The sequence below is a fragment of the Aulonocara stuartgranti genome (genome assembly GCF_965226115.1).
Source record: "Aulonocara stuartgranti genome assembly, chromosome: 15".
NCBI classification, from domain to species: Eukaryota; Metazoa; Chordata; class Actinopteri; order Cichliformes; family Cichlidae; genus Aulonocara; species Aulonocara stuartgranti.
Genome location: NC_138951.1, coordinates 1350072 through 1369499, shown reverse-complemented (window position 1 = coordinate 1369499; position 19428 = coordinate 1350072). Strand labels below are relative to the sequence as shown.

The 19428-nt window shown below is 42.3% G+C and overlaps 1 protein-coding gene, 1 long non-coding RNA gene and 1 pseudogene across 4 annotated transcripts in view; 1 reads left to right on the top strand and 2 right to left on the bottom strand.

Annotated features, from left to right (window-relative positions):
- Positions 1-19181, top strand: part of LOC309689207 — a 57397-nt gene extending 38216 nt beyond the window's left edge. Inside the window, exon 3 of the long non-coding RNA XR_014271306.1 lies at positions 19167-19181. This is a non-coding gene — a long non-coding RNA (uncharacterized lncRNA). The remainder of the gene's footprint in view (positions 1-19166) is intronic.
- Positions 5686-8607, bottom strand: LOC309689308 (alpha-1-antitrypsin homolog; annotated as a pseudogene). Its single transcript has 4 exons — positions 8108-8607; positions 7598-7863; positions 6315-6462; positions 5686-6210 (listed from the first exon to the last, which is right to left on the bottom strand). The product of its transcript is annotated as an alpha-1-antitrypsin homolog (transcript).
- LOC309688538 (alpha-1-antitrypsin homolog) lies at positions 12462-14623 on the bottom strand. Of its 2 annotated transcripts, XM_082504323.1 has the most exons (5): positions 14585-14623; positions 13788-14413; positions 13351-13621; positions 13113-13260; positions 12462-13024 (listed from the first exon to the last, which is right to left on the bottom strand). In XM_082504323.1, the coding sequence occupies exons 2-5, from the start codon at positions 14401-14403 to the stop codon at positions 12836-12838; spliced, it is 1224 nt and encodes a 407-aa protein (XP_082360449.1). In that variant the 5' UTR covers positions 14404-14413; positions 14585-14623; the 3' UTR covers positions 12462-12835. The 2 variants fall into 2 exon arrangements, with proteins under 2 accessions (XP_082360449.1, XP_082360448.1); XM_082504322.1 differs by lacking the exon at positions 14585-14623 and having other exon boundaries at positions 13788-14449.
- Positions 19182-19428: the final 247 nt, after the last annotated feature.

The following is a 19428-nucleotide window of genomic DNA, read 5'->3' as shown; positions in this document are numbered from 1 at the left end:
TTATTATGCCAAAACCAGGAACGCGTTACTCGTTACTGGGATTTAGATAGGCTCGTTATTCGTTACTTTGTGTGAAATCGAAACACGGACCTGGGAATAATGTCACACTCGAGTAAACGGCGTTCTGGTTAACCTCGTCTGAGAAGTCGGGATTCCAATATGGCAATGCCCTCGAAAACGGTTGTTTTGCTGGCCCTCTACAAAAAGAAATTACTGCTAAACACATATGCAGCCATAGCTGGACTCGGTGGGCCGATGGTGATATTTCGTTTTGATGTGCTGGGGGGGGGGGGGGGGGGGGGGTTTGTAACGGTATAAACAGTGAAAGGTGGTGGATTGGCCAGATGCTGGCAGATGTGTAAAAATAACTCAGTTGTTTGGTGGTGGCTATGGCGGAGCTTCCACAGATTCAGTAACATTAGCAAGTGGGCCTTTTCCCCTGGCTTCTGCTCCGCGGCTGCTGAGTGAGCCCTCATCTGGGACTCTCCTCAGCTCTTTCTGGAACAGTGGCGCGGCTGCCCCTCTGTTGGTCTTCCTTGGTCTCTTGTGTTCTGGGGGCCTCTGGATGTCTGGAGTCTTGATCTCCTCCATACCTGCTTCATACCCTGGAGGACGGGGCTGTGGCTCCCCCACACTCCCTAGCAGATCGTTACATGGAGAAACCTTTGGAATGCAAGCATGCTGATCCACACAGGTATGCACACAGGTGTGCACACAGGTGTTCACAGACGCGGACTACAGCTTTCTTGGCTGCTGCCTCAAAGCACATTGTGCGCTGTCGATCTTGCGTGTTGCACAATATTGTTTATTATTTAGTATCTACTGATATCTACTGCTAGCTAGTTTATTGTGATGGTGCTGTTTTTTTTATTATGTTGCTCTTTGTTGTTTGCTTTCTCTTCTGTTTTTTTTCTCCATACAGGTGACCCAGGTGTTTTGTTTTTTTTGTTTGTTTGTTTTTTCTTTCTTCCCCCCCTTCTCACCGTTTCTTCTCCCCTTTGGTTTTCTTTCTCTCCCTCTCTTTCTTTCATTCTTTCTCCCTTTCCTATCCCCCAGTCATGTCTGTCCCGTTTGTAGCAACTGAAAATAAAATAAATTCATAATTATAATAAAGGTCAATCAAATGGACCAATATGGCAAGGCCATGATGATCCACTTGGTAAAATAAATCCGCTTGGCATCTTTCTTGGCCTTAAGACAACAATTCTGATGCTAAAGATCCAAACGGGACACAAAAAAAAAAAAAAACCATTAGCAAGTGGGGGAGGCCATCAGGTGGATGAGGGAAAGGGGAGGCAAGAGGAGGAGAGACCCGAGGTGCCGGCAGGTCCGAGTGTCAGGTGAACTGAACTCCAGGTAAGAAGTTATGAGCTGCAGTCTATCTGGGTCAGATATAAACCAAGTTTAGGTGGAGTTTATTTTCGTTGTGCTGACTTCTTACAGTCAGTTACAATAACTCGTACTGCTACTAGCTAGCATGAGGGAGTTTATATACAGCTGGGTGGTGCTATGATGTTACTGATAGTGAACTTTATTTTTATTCATAAGGTTAGTTTGTAGAGTTGCCAACCGTCCGTAAAAAAACGGAATCGTCTTGTATTCGTAAGTAGTCCAGACTTGTAAGTCCCGGACTTCAGCTAGAATGGAAAAAAAAGACACAAAGCTGGATTTATTCTGTGTGTTTACGCTGCAGCGGCCTCTTCTTCTCTCATTCTCTCCCCCTCCCTCTCCTGTTGCTACTCAATCATGAAACTGATCAATGATCAAGATTTTCTCTCTTGTTTGTTTATCGCACACTTTGCGCCAGAAAGAGGAAACCACAGCTGTAAAGCTGCTGGTCATGATGTCGGTTTGGATATGTGGTGAGAGGGAAACATGAAGATGAAACCAGGAGATGTCCTTACTGGATCATCAGAGCTGAACAGGTGATGGAGAAACAGGTTTACCTTTTAGGTGACATGGATGAGTTGAAGTTATGAACTGTTTCTGAGAGACAAATAACACCAGGATCCTTTTCTATGTAGCTGACAGCTGGTAACTGTGCAGGGGTGGATCTAGCAAAGTGTTGCCAGGGGGCCAGGTAGGGCATTAACAGGGAAAGGTGGGGCACAAAGAAATACTTTTCTTTTTTATTCTCATTTAAAATGTCTAGCTTTTATTAAATAATTATCTGAATCTTACAACAAACGAATGATAGATTGATACATATATACCATCAGAACAGTGAACATCACTGTCACAACAGTGTTTTCATTCAAAGGCTTTATGATTTTTCCTATAATGGCGGCCGGTCTGTAGTCAAAATGCTCGGGCCGATTTTTTGTTCCAGTCCAGCCACCAACATGGTGTGACCAGCTCAGATCCTCGCTGATGTTGATGCCCAGGAATCTGAAGCAGCTGACTCTCTCCACCCTTGCTCCTTCGATGTGGATGGGGGTGTGGCCTCCTCTCTGCAGTCTCCTGTAATCCACGATGAGCTCCTTGGTTTTGCTGACGTTGAGCAGCAGGTTGTTGTCGCGGCACCGTGATGTCAGGGCTCTCACCTCTGCCCTGTATGCCGTCTCATCTCCATCAGAAATGCAGCCGATGATGGTGGTGTCATCTGCCAATTTGATGACGGTGTTGGAGCTGTGTGTTGCTGTACAGTCGTGGGTGAACAGGGAGGAGCTGATGTTCAGGTCACAAAGTTTCATGACTAGTCTGGATAGTATGACGGCAGGGAGTGAAGATGTGATGTGAGCTTTGACTATACGCTCAAAGCACTTCATGACAATGGAGGTGAGTGCTACTGCGCGACAGTCATTTAGGCAGCTCGCATCAGGGACAGGGATGACAAGGAGGACGGTGCTTGCCCATGTGTCCATGCAGTTGCTGGATGACATTGATGTGACAGGTGGGAAATGGTCAACAATGAGCCCTGATTTCATGCTCACAGAAGAACTGCGGAGTCATTTGAGTGACAGAGTGAATCTAATTCCTCAGACAAGCAGCAACTCCGGACAGCACTGACTGAAGTGTGGGTTGCCACCCCAGAGGATGACATCCCGAAATTATGCTTGTCCATATGGAGGTATATTAATGCCAAAATCAAGGGGGACACTAATTACTGATTGATTCTTTTATTGTTACCTGCAGTTATTTCACTTCAAAAATGTATTGTGCTTACGTTTCTTGGTATTTACTGATTCATTCCTTAAAAGGTAATGAAAAGCAACACACGAGTTTTCATTTGCATGTAACAAAAAAGTGAATTTACAAAGAAATGCAGTGGCATGTTATTAAGTCCCTTGAGTCTATTTTCCCCCTTTTTGATTTCTTAGTATTTTTGCATATTTGTCACACCTGCACGTCTCAGATCATCAGATTAATTTTACTACTAAACTCTCAAAGTAAACACAAAATGCTGTTTTTTAATCATTAATTGTATTAAGGGAAAAATATAGCCAAACCTACCTGGTCCTATGGGACAAAATAAAAGTAACTCAAAACCAGTTGAGATGCTTTGGCATGAACTTAAATGGGTTCAAATCCTCCAGTGTGGCTGAATTAAAACAATGTCACAAAGAAACACTGAGGTTAATTATGGAGTTCCACAGGGTTCAGTGCTAGGACCAATTCTGTTTACATTATACATGCTTCCCTTAGGCAGTATCATTAGAAGACATAGCATACATTTACACTGCTATGCAGATGACACCCAGCTCTATCTGTCCATGAAGCCAGATAACACACACCAATTAGTTAAACTGCAGGAATGTCTTAAAGACATAAAGACCTGGATGGCCGCTAACTTTCTGCTTCTTAATTCAGATCAAACTGAGGTTATTGTACTCGGCCCTGAAAATCTTAGAAATATGGTATCTAATCAGATTCTTACTCTGGATGGCATTACCTTGGCCTCCAGTAACACTGTGAGGAACCTTGGAGTCATTTTTGACCAGGACATGTCCTTCAACGCACATATTAAACAAATATGTAAGACTGCGTTCTTCCATTTGCGCAACATCTCTAAAATTAGAAATATCCTGTCTCAGAGTGACGCTGAAAAACTAGTTCATGCATTTATTACTTCCAGGCTGGACGACTGTAATTCATTATTATCAGGATGTCCAAAAAACTCACTGAAAAGCCTTCAGCTAATCCAAAATGCTACAGCAAGAGTCCTGACAGGGACTAGAAAGAGAGAGCATATTTCTCCTGTTTTGGCTTCCCTTCATTGGCTTCCTGTTAAATCCAGAATTGAATTCAAAATCCTGCTCCTCACATACAAGGTCTTAAATAATCAGGCCCCATCTTATCTTAATGACCTTGTAGTACCATATCACCCTATTAGAGCACTTCGCTCTCGCTCTGCAGGCCTACTTGTTGTTCCTAGAGTATTTAAAAGTAGAATGGGAGGGAGAGCCTTCAGTTTTCAGGCCCCTCTTCTGTGGAACCAGCTTCCAGTTTGGATTCGGGAGACAGACACTATCTCTACTTTCAAGATTAGGCTTCAAACTTTCCTTTTTTCTAAAGCATATAGTTAGGGCTGGACCAGGTGACCCTGAATCCTCCCTTAGTTATGCTGCAATAGATGTAGGCTGCCGGGGGATTCCCATGATGCATTGAGTTTTTCCTTTCCAGTCACCTTTCTCACTCACTATGTATTAATAGACCTCTCTGCATTGAATCATATCTGTTATTAACCTCTGTCTCTCTTCCACAGCATGTCTTTATCCTGTCTTCCTTCTCTCACCCCAACCGGTCGCAGCAGATGGCCCCGCCCCTCCCTGAGCCTGGTTCTGCCGGAGGTTTCTTCCTGTTAAAAGGGAGTTTTTCCTTCCCACTGTCGCCAAAGTGCTTGCTCATAGGGGGTCATATGATTGTTGGGTTTTTCTCTGTATCTATGAAGCGCCTTGAGGCGACTTTTGTTGTGATTTGGCGCTATATAAATAAAATTGAATTGAATTGAATTGAATTGAATTGAATAGAAACGAGTGAAAATTCCTCCAATGGATCAAAAGAGTCATTGTTAGTTATTGCAGATACTTGATTGCAGTAGTGCTCTCAAGGATGGCACAACAAGTGTTGGGGAGTAAAGGAATACGTGTACCGGTTAAAATATGAGCAACTGTATTCCATTACAGTTACTGTTTAAAAAGGTGATATTCAGAATACAGTTACTTTGTTGAAATAAAAGGTTTTCATATGTTAGGCTGTCCCCTCGCTATTTTTGGTAATTCCACGCCAAACAAACCCAAACAAAACACACATTGAGAGGCTCTCATGTCTGTGTCTCAACCTCACGGCCCATGTCACCTCTATTTGCGTGAAGAAAGACTTTTATTTATTTTATTCAAAAAATGTTTTAATATGAAGGCAATAGAGTGTTATAGGCATCGCCCTAAAGCATGCAGCCTGATGGGCAGTGTAGTCCGTGCTGCAGGGAGGATGGACCCGTGATGTGTCTGTGAGCGATGGAGGAGAAAAAGGAAAAGTACGAGCTGTCACGGAGCAGAAACGGGAGCTGGAAGCATGTAAATATAATAATAACCACTGCAGCCAAACAGAGAGCCTGACGAGCCCAGCTGTAAGTAAGCTATTTAGACTCGACTGTACGCCGTGTTCCTGTTTCCTCTGAAACAATAAGTTCTGTTGGAGCCTTTCAACGCCTCTCTCTGTCTCTCGCTAGTAAAGTCGACCCAGACAACAAAGTAAAGCTATTTTTCAGCTACGAGCCGACACGAACCCGACGTATCAGCCAGAGGTCCCTTTACTACGGTTCAGAGCCGCGGACCTGTTTTATATACGCGCGGAACAGTTTTCTATACGAGCAACCTTCAAATATAAATCAAATATTTGACATAATGTTTCCAAACTTGCTATTTACCTGGAGGAAAAAATGTCACTAATGTCGTTTTTGTTGACCAGAAAATCAACGTGTGCAGACAGATAACCTCATAAATAAAGGTCAGTGTTTTTAATCATGACAGGATCTTTATTATGGCAACTGTGACCTTAATATCATCTCACAAGTATGTGCAATTATGAAGCTGTTGGATTGTTGATCTTCCCCATGAAGAGGATGCTTTTAGTGCAGTTTTCCAAAATGAAAACCAAGAACGGCCTGTCAATTTTGATTGTTGGTGGCGCTTCGAACATTTCAAAGATGCTGACGGCTGCTGCCTCTATTCCCATCTCAGTGACACTAAGCGTGGCCTTGTGAGATGCCTGTGGGTGAAAAAGAAAGGAGACGGTCAGATGCTAATTTCTTACTCTGTAATGAGTCTTTAAGTGTCTCAGAATCAGAACCAAAAAGAGAAATGTTTGCCCACCTTCGAGACTTTGAGCCGACTGTTATTGGACAGACCAGAGAAATCGGCATGGTTCTCAAAGGCACTGGTTATGCCCATTTCCTGCAATATGTTCTTCAACGAGGCATCAGCGGTTATAGAAGATTTTGGAATCGTAAGATCTATATACCTGAGAAATAGAAAAACGGACTGTTAAATTACAGGTTGTTCCTCTTTTACTAACTGGATCAGGATCATAAGTCTTCATCACTACAATGTCCACATTACTGCTGACACCACACAAATCTGCCACTTCAACTTCACATCACTCGTTTCCTGCAAAGAGAGGTTCTGACTCTTGTTTTATCTAGTTCTCACTAAGCCACCAACCACTCCTTTTTATTTGGAAAGACGTGCTCTGATGACGCCAACAGCACCACATTATCTGCAACAGTTAGGAATATTACTCTGAGCTTCCCAGAGTAGACGCCCTCTTCACCCTGAGGTCCTGTCCATGATCTCAGGGTGAAGCCCTAACAAGAGTAATCAGAGAATTCAAATCCTTCTAAAGATTTTTACATTTGATGTGACCTTGACCCAATTTTCTCCAAAATTCAATGTAAATGAAATGTGTTTGAGCTGCTATTATCTACCATCACACAAAATCTGAAAACTGTGAATGCTACCTGCCAACAAACAGACAGGCAAACAAATGGAACTGATTACATACTTCTTACCTTCTTATTATTGTTAGCTTTATCAAAAAGGTAAGTTTTTAGCCTAATCTCAAATCCAAATCCAAACTGGAAGCTGGTTCCACAGAAGAGGAACCTGAAAGCTGAAGGTTCTACTTTTAAATACCCCTGGAACCACATGTGAGGAGAAATTTGCTCCTTCTTGCTAGTCTCTGTCAGTACTCTCGTGACAGCATTTTGGACGAAATGAAAGGCTTTTAGGATAACCGGATAATAATGAATTACAACGATCCAGCCTGGAAGTAATAAATGTATGAACTCGTTTTTCAGCATCACTATGATACAGAACGCTTCTCATCTTTATGGACATTGTGGAAAGCACAAAAACATCCCTACATATCTGTTGAATGAGCACATTGAAGAACAGATTCTGGTCAAAAATGATTTAAAGACTATATGAATACATCATACGCTTGTAACGCATTTCATCTACAGTACGCATCAATGTAAATGTACTTGGACACTCAAAGTTAATAACAGGAGTGATATAAAACAGCAATAGGTCATTTTGACAACAGTCTCCATCTACTAGCAAGCAGGAATATTCAGACATAATGCAATAAATCTTACATCATAGATGCTGAGTTTTGCCACTTTCTTATGTCGTCCTTGTTGCTGTTTCTCTCCACAGTCTTCATCCAGAATTTATCAGGAAGGACAATCATCATAGTTACTGTTGTATGGCAGCACGATGATGCTAGCGTGGTTAACTGCATCCTCATAGAAGTGGTAGTAATCCATCCTCATCATCATGTCAACCTGAGCTTTGGTACTGCCGTCAACGTGGAAGTCGTCCTCATGTGTCCATTCTCTAATAAACGGTTTCTCCCAGTATCCTGCATGACACAGTGGAGAGTCGTGTTGACATTATTGGGATGTGTCAGCCTTAGTGCTGTCAGCATTAATCTCGCTGATACGACGTTAACGCCATAACCGCATTAACGCAGCAAATCCTTGTTAGCAAGTTAAGGCAAGCTAACCCTAACTCGCTAGCGGGGATTTGTCGTGTTAATATGGTTATGGCGTTAACGCCATGTTTGTCTGTTGTAGCCTAACAATAGACTTGATCAGGCTGCTTACCTTTAAAATAGACATAGTTAATGAGCATCATCATGGTTTCAGGGTCAACATCGTTCACCATATCTTTGATCTTGTCCTGTGTTTTATTGGCAATGTGTCTGTTGATTTTATCTGCAGCCTCAGCAGGGTTAGTAAAGTTGATTTGTAAGACCTCACCAGAGTAATGCTGCTTGACATGCTTGGTAGGCTTCATTGACCTGAGTCTGGTTTAAGGTGCTGTAGCCCAGGCTGGAGAACAGCTGGCTGTGGGTTTCACTATGGGCCCCAGTAGACAGTACGGACAGGGCAGTGGAGATGCCCAGTGGTGAGAAGAAAATGTTGTTTCCAGCAGCAGTCCTCACATTCAGACGTTTGTACAGGGCAATGGCAAAGTCAGCATTAGGAGCAGAGAGCTTGTGGCAGCTCATATGGTCTTCAGAACCACGGTTGTGGTGGAGATGGTGGTCTGCCGAGGCTACAGCGAGCAACAGTGCAATGAGTGCACAGCTACAGAAATGCATCTTTAGAGTCTGTGGATCAAAAAGCAAAGTTAAAATGATACAAAATGAGCTCCAAGTAAGGTTTTTCCATCATCAGTCCTTGAGTCATAATTTCATGACTTTATGAGTTAAAACCATTGAATTAGATTGAATCAGGTAGTTTCAGGATATGGCATTAAAAATAAGAAGAATGCTGATATTACTTATTACATTATTTATTTACTTATTTTTATGAGGTCACAATCAAGTCATCTTTTGTGATCCACAAATATTACTATGTTATTCCTAACATGTTATTATATTGTTATCAGTATATTGGTACATATAAGAGTTTTGACTCATATATATGGCGTATATTTGTTTCCACATTTCTGGATAAAACCACTGCTGATACAATATATTATTTGGTAGTTTCCTGGATTTTACATTGTAATTTCATAGTAATGATTTAATATTTCCATATCATTGCTTTCTTATTTCCACCTTACTGCACTATTGCCACATTATTACTGAGCTGTACTGAAAACCACTACTGACAAGTTCATCAGATGAAAAAAGTAGAATTTTCATGAGCATCTCTTATAACAGCATATTTCTGCAAAGCTGCTTGTAACAGATCCCAAAGCTACCAGCTGAGAAGTCACTCTGTGCAAACAACAAAGGCTGGATTTTAAACCCAAGAAGTTACCTGGACTGTCAGGCAGACAACTCGACTAAACGGTCTGATTGCCAGTAATACAGCACCTGTAAGTAGTTGAGTTACTGCCCATTAGATGACTGTTCAAAAACACCCAGTGAGTGTAGGTCACCACGGATGTATTTCAGCTTCCTCAACACAGCAGGTATTATGATAGAGATTTAGCTCTAAAAGATATTTGAGGGATTTGAAAGTGTCTCTCCCACAGCAGATGTACAACTGTGAGTTGAATCATGAGCATCACTAAAATAATAAAGTCATATGTCTGTTATTGACAGAATAGAAATAGATATTTAAAGGTAAAGGCACTTCACCCTTCACCACATTGATACACTGGTAAAGTAGTAACCAGTAGTTCAGCTGTGTTGTAACATTGTATACAATATAACTGATGATACCAACGAAGGAAGCAGACAATGAATGCTGAGTAATGTCATGTCTGCTAAAACCACGTGATTACATCCTAAAAATCATCTTTAAATCTCTTAACTGTCGTTTACTTCTTACATTTAAGTACCTAAAACGTAGAACTAATAGAGACTGATGCTTACCACTAACATCTTCTGCAGTGACGTTTCCAGAAACTCTATATTTAAGCAAGCTTAAAGGCAGTCAGCTGACAGTTTACAGATTAACAAAGATCAGCCTTCTCTCTTCTGGATCGATTCTACTGACTTTGTTTAAACAACCTAACTTGCTCAACAGGACATGGAAATAACTCTGGGTGGGTCAGGGTGTTTTTGGTAAAAACAAAAAATCAGAATCACGCAAACATACAAGCCTGGAGAAGTCCTGGCAAAATACTCAAGATGGCAGAAATCTGGAGCCATTTAAAAATGTGGGAAAACATTGAAATCTGTCAATTCAAATTACTTCCAGTTTAAATCATTTCTGGAAAATAGACAAGCTGGCTTCCTTTTAACGATCATGATCAACTGGGAAGAGAAATCATACTGAGACCAGACAGCAAGACTGACCTTGGTATTAATATTCATTGAAAGCTAAAGGAGTTAAACAGCACGAACACTATCAGCTGTTTTGTCTGGTGGATAATAATGTATTAGGCAAGTATTAATGCAAGAGTTCAGATGACTGCTCATAGTCAACCTGTCATGCTTATTTAAAACTAACCTTTATGTTATTTGTTATTTGACTGGTTGCTTGTGTCATTGAGCAAACTTAATCACCTCCCCGACCGACTAAAGATCTAAAGGCCTGACAGAAGTAAACATATGCAAAGGTGAAAAGAAGACAAGCGATGCTGCTGTAGTTGTTCAAAAAAGATTGAAACTTACCAATGAACTGATGTTCCTAGGCAAAATTACTTATACTTTATATATACTTAAGTACATAATTTTTGACTTGGGCGCCCGCCCCCCAGAATATCTGTGCATGACTCTGTACCTATACTAATGATCCCTTGTTGTGGGTCTCCTGCTGTGCTCAGGTGCTGCTGTACTATATACATGTTTCTGTAGATGTGTCCATGTTGACCTCATAATATATGATAATTAATTAAAGGAATTTAAGGAATGTGTGTGTGTGTGTGTGTGTGTGTGTGTGTGTGTGTGTGTGTGTGTGTGTGTGTGTGTGTGTGTGTGTGTGTGTGGAAACAGCAAACCACTGTGAACACTGACAGAGGCCCTGGTGTGTTCAGGGAGCCCAGCTTAAATATGCAGCCATCATTCCTGTTGAACATGTTTACTGTGCATTTCCTCTTGTGTCATGTCGGCGTGTGCTGGGAAAACACACCTGCTGTTACTCAGCTTCAGGAAGGAACACTTCTGAGGAATGTGAGTAAAGCGCTTTCCTCATTCTATCCTGTGCAAATGTAACCGGGTCATAAATGACATTGTTATAATTACACAAAATGTGTTCTAGACCCCAAACCCTTCCTGTTATACCCGACTGTTAGGACCTTCAAGCCTGTAGTTTTGTTCATTCTCAGTTGGAGCCCCTCCTCACTGTTCTTCTTCTTTGGTGCACCCCTATAAACAGTGCTCCCCTTTGGCCTCTCCCCTTTTCTACAATTCCCCTGTGGGGGAGGTCGGTGTCGTCCCCAACACTGCAACACATAATGTATATTTAGCCACCCTGATATTTCTGATTGTGTGTCTTTAGTTCAGTCATTGTGTCTGTCTTTGCTAGATGCTGTAAATGTAAATGTGCAGTACGTGTGTGTCACATGTGTTATAGGCACAGTCAGTGCTAGCATGAACAGGTCATTCTTGCTAGCTTGGGAGTTGTGGTGGGTGGAGCTGACCCTCTTCCCTACTGTTTGCATTTGGTTGTAGGAGCTGGAGCGAGGTCTTGGTTTCTTTTACCCTTCATTGTCAGACACAACGCAGGAACACACCGGCTACACAAAGCCCGGGCTCGTGAGCAACGTCTCAGCTTCCACTATTAAAGCTTTCCTAAGACTAAGTGATGAACGACAGTCACTGTACGATTCTGTGTGTGTGTGTGTGTGTGTGTGTGTGTGTGTGTGTGTGTGTGTGTTACTGTTGCAAACCTAAAATGATACAGATGTCATAAACTTTGTAAAGGTTACAAATGGGTATTTTTAGCCTGTTGCTAGGTGGTTGCCAGGCAACATGACAAGTTTGTTTCCTCAACACTTGCTGTTCACACCATATTTCATGGAATCTGTTTCTTATTTTGAAGAGTTAGATTTAGATTGAACTGTAAATAATATAAATCTGTTTGATAAAATCATATAATAATGATGATAAAGTAATATCTTCTTTTTCTTTCATATATAAATATTTAGAAAACGCAGTCTGTGGGCATGTGGGTGTGTGCGAACAGGCTGGTGTCAGGTGTGAACGAGTTCCCGGGCCTTACAGAACACGTTCAGGTGAGGATGAGGACTGACTCTGTGGCTGGGATTTGATCGCAAACTGATCTTTGATGATGACTCACCAGGCAAAAAAATCCCCCAATTAATCTCAACCTTAAGTCCGAAATTAAAACGGCAGCTTCTATGGATACTCGGGGACTGATGAAATCTGAATGAAGTGTCTTGAGCTCCATCAGCAGGTCAGAGTGAGATCATATTTTTAATTCTGCCTAAGATTAACTGTAAATAACAGATAAGAGCCTTACAGCAATGACACTGACTTCATTGTAGAATAATAAAGATCACTGGACTGAAACAAATGAAATAATATAACATGGCCTGTGTTCATGGAAAGTTTTTATTTCACTTCATGTTGAACCAAATTCAAAACACAACCGGCCACACAAAAGCTGATGTGCTGTGTTAGTAGAGGCTTCTTTGACTTGTGTTTGTTTTTTTTCAGACATCTTTGCCTCTGGCCAAGTTCGGTTTTTAGTAATAAATGTTTGATGCTGACAGACAGATTCATTTCTGTTATGTAATGACAGATGTGTTGTCATATTCATCACACTATTGGCTAAACATCATTTCCCCAGCGTTCTTATTATTACAGCGGCACCTCCGCATCATTTTAAGATCCCGAGGTAAAGATAACCCCCGGAGCTACTGCTGCAGCGTGAAAATGGAACAAATGTGGCGCACTAAGGGCATCCTTAGGCTGTGGGGTTGTTGATCTTGCCCATGAAGAGGATGCTCTTTGTTGAATGCTCAAGGATGAAGAGCAGGAAGGGTCTGTTGAGTGTTATGGCTTGGGGCAGACTCATTGGCATGATCTCGACAGTGGTGGCAGCAGCAGCCTCCGTTCCTGTTTCATCCACGCTTAGCACCGCCTGGTGAGACACCTGTTGGAGGAACCAGGACACAAGAGCCAATGTCACATTTGAGTCCATGAAGTGGACAAAACAATGAAGTCATATTCAGTGATCCTACCTTTGAGACTTTGAGCGGGACCTCATTAGACATGCCAGAAAAATCAGCTTTGTCTCCAAAAGCGTCCGTTATTCCACTTTCTTTCAGCGTGTCATCCAGGGAGGCTTCGGCAGAGATGGAAAACTTTGGCATGCCAAGATTCACGTTACTGAGAAACAAATACAAGAGAAAAACACCCGTGTAAGAGTCCCAGAAAAATACGCAACCACAAACAGCCACTTACGAGGTGCTCTCTTACGTCCTGAAGAAGGAATCGTGCCAGCGCCTGAGCTGATCTTTGCTGATGACAGCCTCCACCTGATTCATTTTGTCTTCATCGGGGAAAACAATCATCATGGAGGTGTTGCCCTTGTACGGCAGCTGCAAAATCGTGGCGTGGTTCCCGTCGTCTCTGTAGAAGTTGTAGCGTCCCGTCCTCCTCATCATGTCCACCTCAACTGTGGTGCTTCCATCCACATGGAATTCCTCTTTGCGTGTTCTGTTACCGTCGAAAGGTTTCTCCCACTGTCCTGTAACGGGTCACATCAAGTCGATATTGATAGTGGGTACTTATTTGAAATCGTTGCATCCTTCAGACTTGTTTGTTTCGTGTATTTGTGCTAATCTCTATCTGTGAAAACCTTGAACCAGAGAACACCTGGCTGACACTGTCTGTTCTGTCTGCATGCGTCTTACCTCTGAAGTAGACGTAGTTGATAAGGACCATTGCCATTTCAGGGTCCAAGTCCTTCACCATGTCTTTGATCTTGTCGTTGGTTTTGCTGGCAATGTGCTTGTTGATTTCAGCTGCAGCCTCTTCAGGTTTGGTAAAGTCAACTTGAAAGATTTCACCAGAGTAGTACTGCTTGATGTCATTTAAGAACTGCTCCAGAGGACTGAAGCCGGAGCGCACCGCAGCAGCATTGCCAACATCCAGCTTTTGGTTCTCCTGGCTTTCTCCAAGCATGTGAAAAAGATGCTTGTAGGCTTCGTTGACCTGAGTCTGGTTTAAGGTGCTGTAGCCCAGGCTGGAGAACAGCTGGCTGTGGGTTTCACCGCGGGCCCCAGTAGATAGCAGGGACAGGGCAGTGGAGATGCCCAGTGGCGAAAAGAAGATGTTGTTTCCAGCAGCAGTCTTGGCATTCAGACTTTTGTAGAGGACAACAGCAAAGTCAGCATTAGGAGCAGAGAGCCTGTGGCAGCTATCGTCCTCCTCGTTGCTCTGTGCAGAGCTGTGGTGGTGGTGGTGGTCGGCCAAGGCTACGGCCAGGAGCAGTGCAGCGAGCGCACAACTAGCAACGAGACCACGCATCTTTAGAGCACTGTCAAGAGAAATACAAGCATTTAAAGTTAACACTTCCAGGGATAACAGTGGGAAATGAATTAGGACACAATCAGAGCAGGATCTGGACTGTCTGCACTTCATTTCCAAACATAATGTTTAAGTTTCCTGAAATCCATTCAGTGGTTGGCTAATAAAGCAATGTTCTTACCTTTAAAGTCCTCTCTGCTGCAGGCAGCTGCTCTGAAACGTCCTCTTTATATACAAGAGCGAGAGTCAGTTTACAGTCCAGTTAAAAATTAACCAAGAGTGATCTCTCTGCTCTGTCCCATGCTGAGAGGCTGAGCCAGCTTCAGTGATGCAACACAGCTGATAAAAACGAGTGTAAATGCGTCTAATCTATTTTTTATTTTTCATTTCATGCCTGCAATAATCATCAGAGAAGATCTGACAAATCAGATGTGGAAGTTGAGTTAATTCTATCTTAGTGCAAATTTTCCTGTGAAAATGCATTTTGGAAGCAATACATTTTTTAAAAAGGGAGGTTCTATTAATTGCATTTACACGTATTCTTAGCGTACAGCCGTTTTATCTTGTTCGTGTTGGTGGCACCCTGGCACAGTTGTCTTCAAACTTTAGCTACTTCTCTGTAAATACTGATGATAAACTGAGCAAAGTTGATTCAAAAATCTAGAACGAGCTGGTTAGTTACGGACAGCAGACGACCAGCTGCTGTCAGCTTGTCATTTAAATTCTATGATCTCACATCTGCCATAAAAATGTGATGCAGGCTAAATAACTGTTTTTAATAAAAGAAAATGCACAGCTCTGCATGATTGCAGTACCGTGTTGAAATGTGTCTCCATGTAACACAGTTTGAGGTTGTTGGTTTTGTGGCCGTGCAGCCGGTGCTCGTTTTATCAGTTTGAACTCTTGTCTCTTCTATCGATAAATTAAGTTAATAAATAATGAAGGACAGTAAGGAAAAAACCACTGAAGCTTTTTCACAGACAAAGGTGGCGTGAAAAGCATTCAGCTAAAGAAGCGCGTGATGCAATAATCATTTAAACATGAAGACGATGTTCAAATCTTCAGCTGCTTCTAAAAAGTGACAGATTTAACTGGAGGACAATAAGGTCGCCTGGAAAAGTAGCTCGAGCCCTGCTGACCATCTCACAGAGCGCGTCCTTTGGTGGAGACAAACACAGTAGTTATGGAGCTTTGATTTTATCTTTGTTCACTTCCAGTTTAACAAGTTCAAACTTACCTTTTCAGGGTTTTGTGCTACCAGAGTTCTACATGAGTTAACAGCTTCCTGTTTCTTGCTGCGCTTTGCATGTTTGTTTGTTTGTTTGTATCAGGGACACTTTTTCTGTTACCACCATTAACTCGTCGGTTTCTACCTCTCCTTCTGTGAAAGGTTTGGGCGCACGTTATCCTTTAACTCTCACATCACTAATGTCACTCGATCAGCTTATTTTCACCTCCGTAACATCCGTCGCCTCCGCCCCTTCCTCACTCCACATGCCACTGCTATCCTCGTCCACAGTCTCGTTACCTCTCTGATCTTATTATATTGGGGCGACCGTGGCTCAGGGAGTTGGGAATCGCATCTGTAACCGGAAGGTCGCCGGTTCGATCCCTGGGCTCTCTGTCCTGGTCGTTGTGTCCTTGGGCAAGACACTTTACCCTACTTGCGCGATATGGCAGCCTCGCCTCTGTCAGTCTGCCCCAGGGCAGCTGTGGCTACACCTGTAGCTGCCTCCACCAGTGTGTGAGAGTGACTGAATAGTGGAATTGTAAAGCGCTTTGAGGGGTCCCGAAAAGTGCTATATAAATGCAATCTATTATTATTATGATCAACTACTGGAACTCACTCTTATCTGGCCTGCCAACAAAAATCCATCAACAAGCTCCAACGTGTCAAACGTGTCCCGTATTATTACTAGGACTCCCTCTACTCACCACATCACCCATCCTGAAGCAGCTTCACTGGTGTTCAACTCCACATTAATTTTAAAATACTCCTCTACACATTTAAGGCGATTCCTTCTCTCTCCCCACCATATCTCTCTGATTGGTACAGATCTCCATCCCATCCCGGTGCCTCAGATCCTCCTCTTCTCTTCTTCTTTTTGTTCCTTCCTCTCGTCTCGTTTCTGTGGGGGGCGGGGCTTTTAGCCGCTCTGCCCCTCGACTGTGGAGTTCCTTACCCCCTGACCTCAGAAGCATCAGTTCTTTCCCCTGTTTTAAGTCCACCCTCAAAACCCACCTGTTCAAGAACCAGAGCCGACTCTGTATAACTACTGCATGCTCTTAAACCTTTCATTATTATTCTGTTTATTTCCTGTTTTTATGCTTGTCTTATTTGTTCTGTGAAGTGTCCTTGAGTGTTTTGAATTATTATATTATATATTATGATTATGATGATGATGATGATGATTATTAATACTGTAGCTTATCGAGCTATGTGAAGCTTAAAGTCAGAGTTTTCTGAGTAACTCTCTGGCTGAAGCACAAATGAAGACCAGCAGCACAAACAGCGTGTCGCATTGGTGCTATAATTTACACTGCATCATTTAGTGATGCAGAAAATGTGAAAATGTTTTTATACTTGGTCCTAATCAGATGCTAATTTTATTTTACATTGACGGAAATGCCGCTGCCAAAACACATAATAATGTGCTGGGCTCAAAGAAAGCCTGGCTATGTTAACACACACCACAAAAACCTGTTCAGTCACTAAGAGTCTTTGACCTGCTGACGAGCGAGACCGTGTCCTGCTGTGGGACTTAATGCTTGAATGTTCAAAGAAAGGAAAAGTGTCAGAGCTAACTAGAATTAGAATTAATTAGTATGTATTATTATTGCTCTGTGCACTGAATCAAACAATAACTGTTTTTCTGCAACATTCATTTCCACTCTTATTTACATTAGGAATCATTAATGTGCTCTTATGTATGTTTTTAACTGCCTTCAGTCTTGCCCCGCCTTACCTCTCTGAGCTTCTTTATCCCCACACACCCTGTCGGTCTCTCAGGTCAGCTGACCAGCTGCTCCTGGAGGTACCGAGATCCAGGAGGAAGCTCAGAGGGGGCGGGGCCTTCTCTATCGTGGCTCCTAATTATGGAATAATTTGCCCATGCATGTTAGAGAGGCCCCTTCACTGTCCACTTTTAAATCACGTCTTAAAACCCACTTTTATTCCTTGGCTTTTAACCTCAGTGAGACTCAGTTTCTCTTTTAATTGAAGTAGTTATTTAATTAATGATTTCACTCTTCTTTTATTTGTGTTTTATTTATATCTCATGTAATTTTATTTTACAGTTCCAATGTACAGCACTTTGTGTCAGCTGTGGTTGTTTTAAAGTGCTTTATAAATAAAGTTGATGATGATGATGATGATTAACAGCTCAAATTTAATTAACGTGTAAAAGTAGGGTCACCGGGGGCTCGAACCTGTTACAGCCGAGAGGCGGGGAATGACCCCGGACGGGTCACGGGTCTGTCGCAGGGCTAACGCTGAATTGTCGGCACTACATGCCATATTACCTCCACTCCAGCTGCACGTTATTTATGTTTTTTATCATATTTTCTCATCTTTGCTTTGGTCTGACGGTCTGGGTTCACCATCGAAATTTAAGCATCTGAGATCCTCAAACAAACAAATGTTGAAGAGAACTGATAAAAATCCTGCTCAGTGGCAACACTAACAAGGTTCGGAGAGTTTTCCTGTATTTATGGTTTTTTTATTAGTTGTCAAATATATAAACAGTCTGGCCCAGAGTGTCATTCTACATACAGAGATGGTAATAGTAGTAGAGTTGCTATGACGGCACTGCCCACATTAACATTAAAATTAAGCAGCCTTTTATATCACTGTTCATTTGTTATCACTTGAATCACCGTTTCATTGTCATCGTGACTGCCCTGGTGTTTTTGGTTCAGACGGCCCGCCATCGCTCAAAAAACGGCAGATGGTGCCGTTAAATATGTGCACATATTTGTGCAAAGCAACGACAGAGCCGAGTAGCACATGCAAAAAGCAGAAATAGAACAAACATATCAATGCAGCCGCTTTAGGTGAAACTCTTCCTTCCTGGACCAGGACAAAGGTGAGCTGGATTAAAGGATCCATGGAAGGAAAACCCGGATATTTTTATCCAGATTACACCTCTGGAACACTTTGGTCTGGGGTTTCCATCAGTCAGTGCTCCTGATTAATAGGCTGACATCTGTGTTGCGTGTGATAAATCTGTTGTCCTGTTAATCAAACTATTATCCATTCATCATCTTCTCAGTCAGCTTAAGATCATCACAATATCACACAAGACCGAGTGAGGTGAAAAGTACGAGCTGCTGTCACAGAGCTGCTAAACCTTAGCGTGCTAATGTGACACAACATCGTGAGCATTTCTCTTCTGGTGTTGGAGAATGATGCTATACGCTCTTGCAAAACAATTTCCAGTAATTGCCAAAGATGATGAAGAGATGTTACAGGAGGAAATAGCTTTCAGAGTGAAGAAGTGACAAAAAGAGAAAATGCTTTTGTAATGAGAGAAAAGCATTTTTATGTTTTACTTTTGCAAGAATAGCAGAGATTCAGTCACGGGGATAAATTGCTGCCATTTAAATCTCTTTTCATCATTTCATGAAAATGGAGAAATAAACCATAAATCACCCTGTAATGTTTGAAAAACCAAACTCCCTCTGCAACTTCAGTGAAACTGCTGTAAACGCCTGTTTTCCTGCCAGGAAATGATACGACTGTCATCTTCTCTGTGTGAAAACAGTGAACACAAGAAAAAGAGAAGAGTGTGATGTTCACTCATGACATCGGTGGGATCCACGAGTCTTCCAACAAGCAGGATGAGCCCCACGTCACAGATCATGAGCATGAACGAGCTGCCAAAGGTTACTCATGGGGGGACAGAGAAGTCGAGCATGGTGTCAGGTCTCCCCCCTTCCTTTGCTTTAGTTTCTTCCACCTTCAGCGTGACCTCATGGGGTGTCTAAATGTAAGGACATGGAAAAAGGAGCAGTTAGAGGACAGAG

What these genes read in the sequence shown, in the direction of transcription:
- LOC309688538 (XM_082504323.1), bottom strand. Translation starts at nt 14,403, where the DNA reads ATGCGTGGTCTCGTTGCTAGTTGTGCGCTCGCTGCACTGCTCCTGGCC. An exon ending in CACGATTCCTTCTTCAGGAC is followed by an intron (nt 13,261 to 13,350) that starts GTAAGAGAGCAC and finishes TTTGTTTCTCAG; the next exon opens with TAACGTGAATCTTGGCATGC. An exon ending in TCCCGCTCAAAGTCTCAAAG is followed by an intron (nt 13,025 to 13,112) that starts GTAGGATCACTG and finishes TTCCTCCAACAG; the next exon opens with GTGTCTCACCAGGCGGTGCT.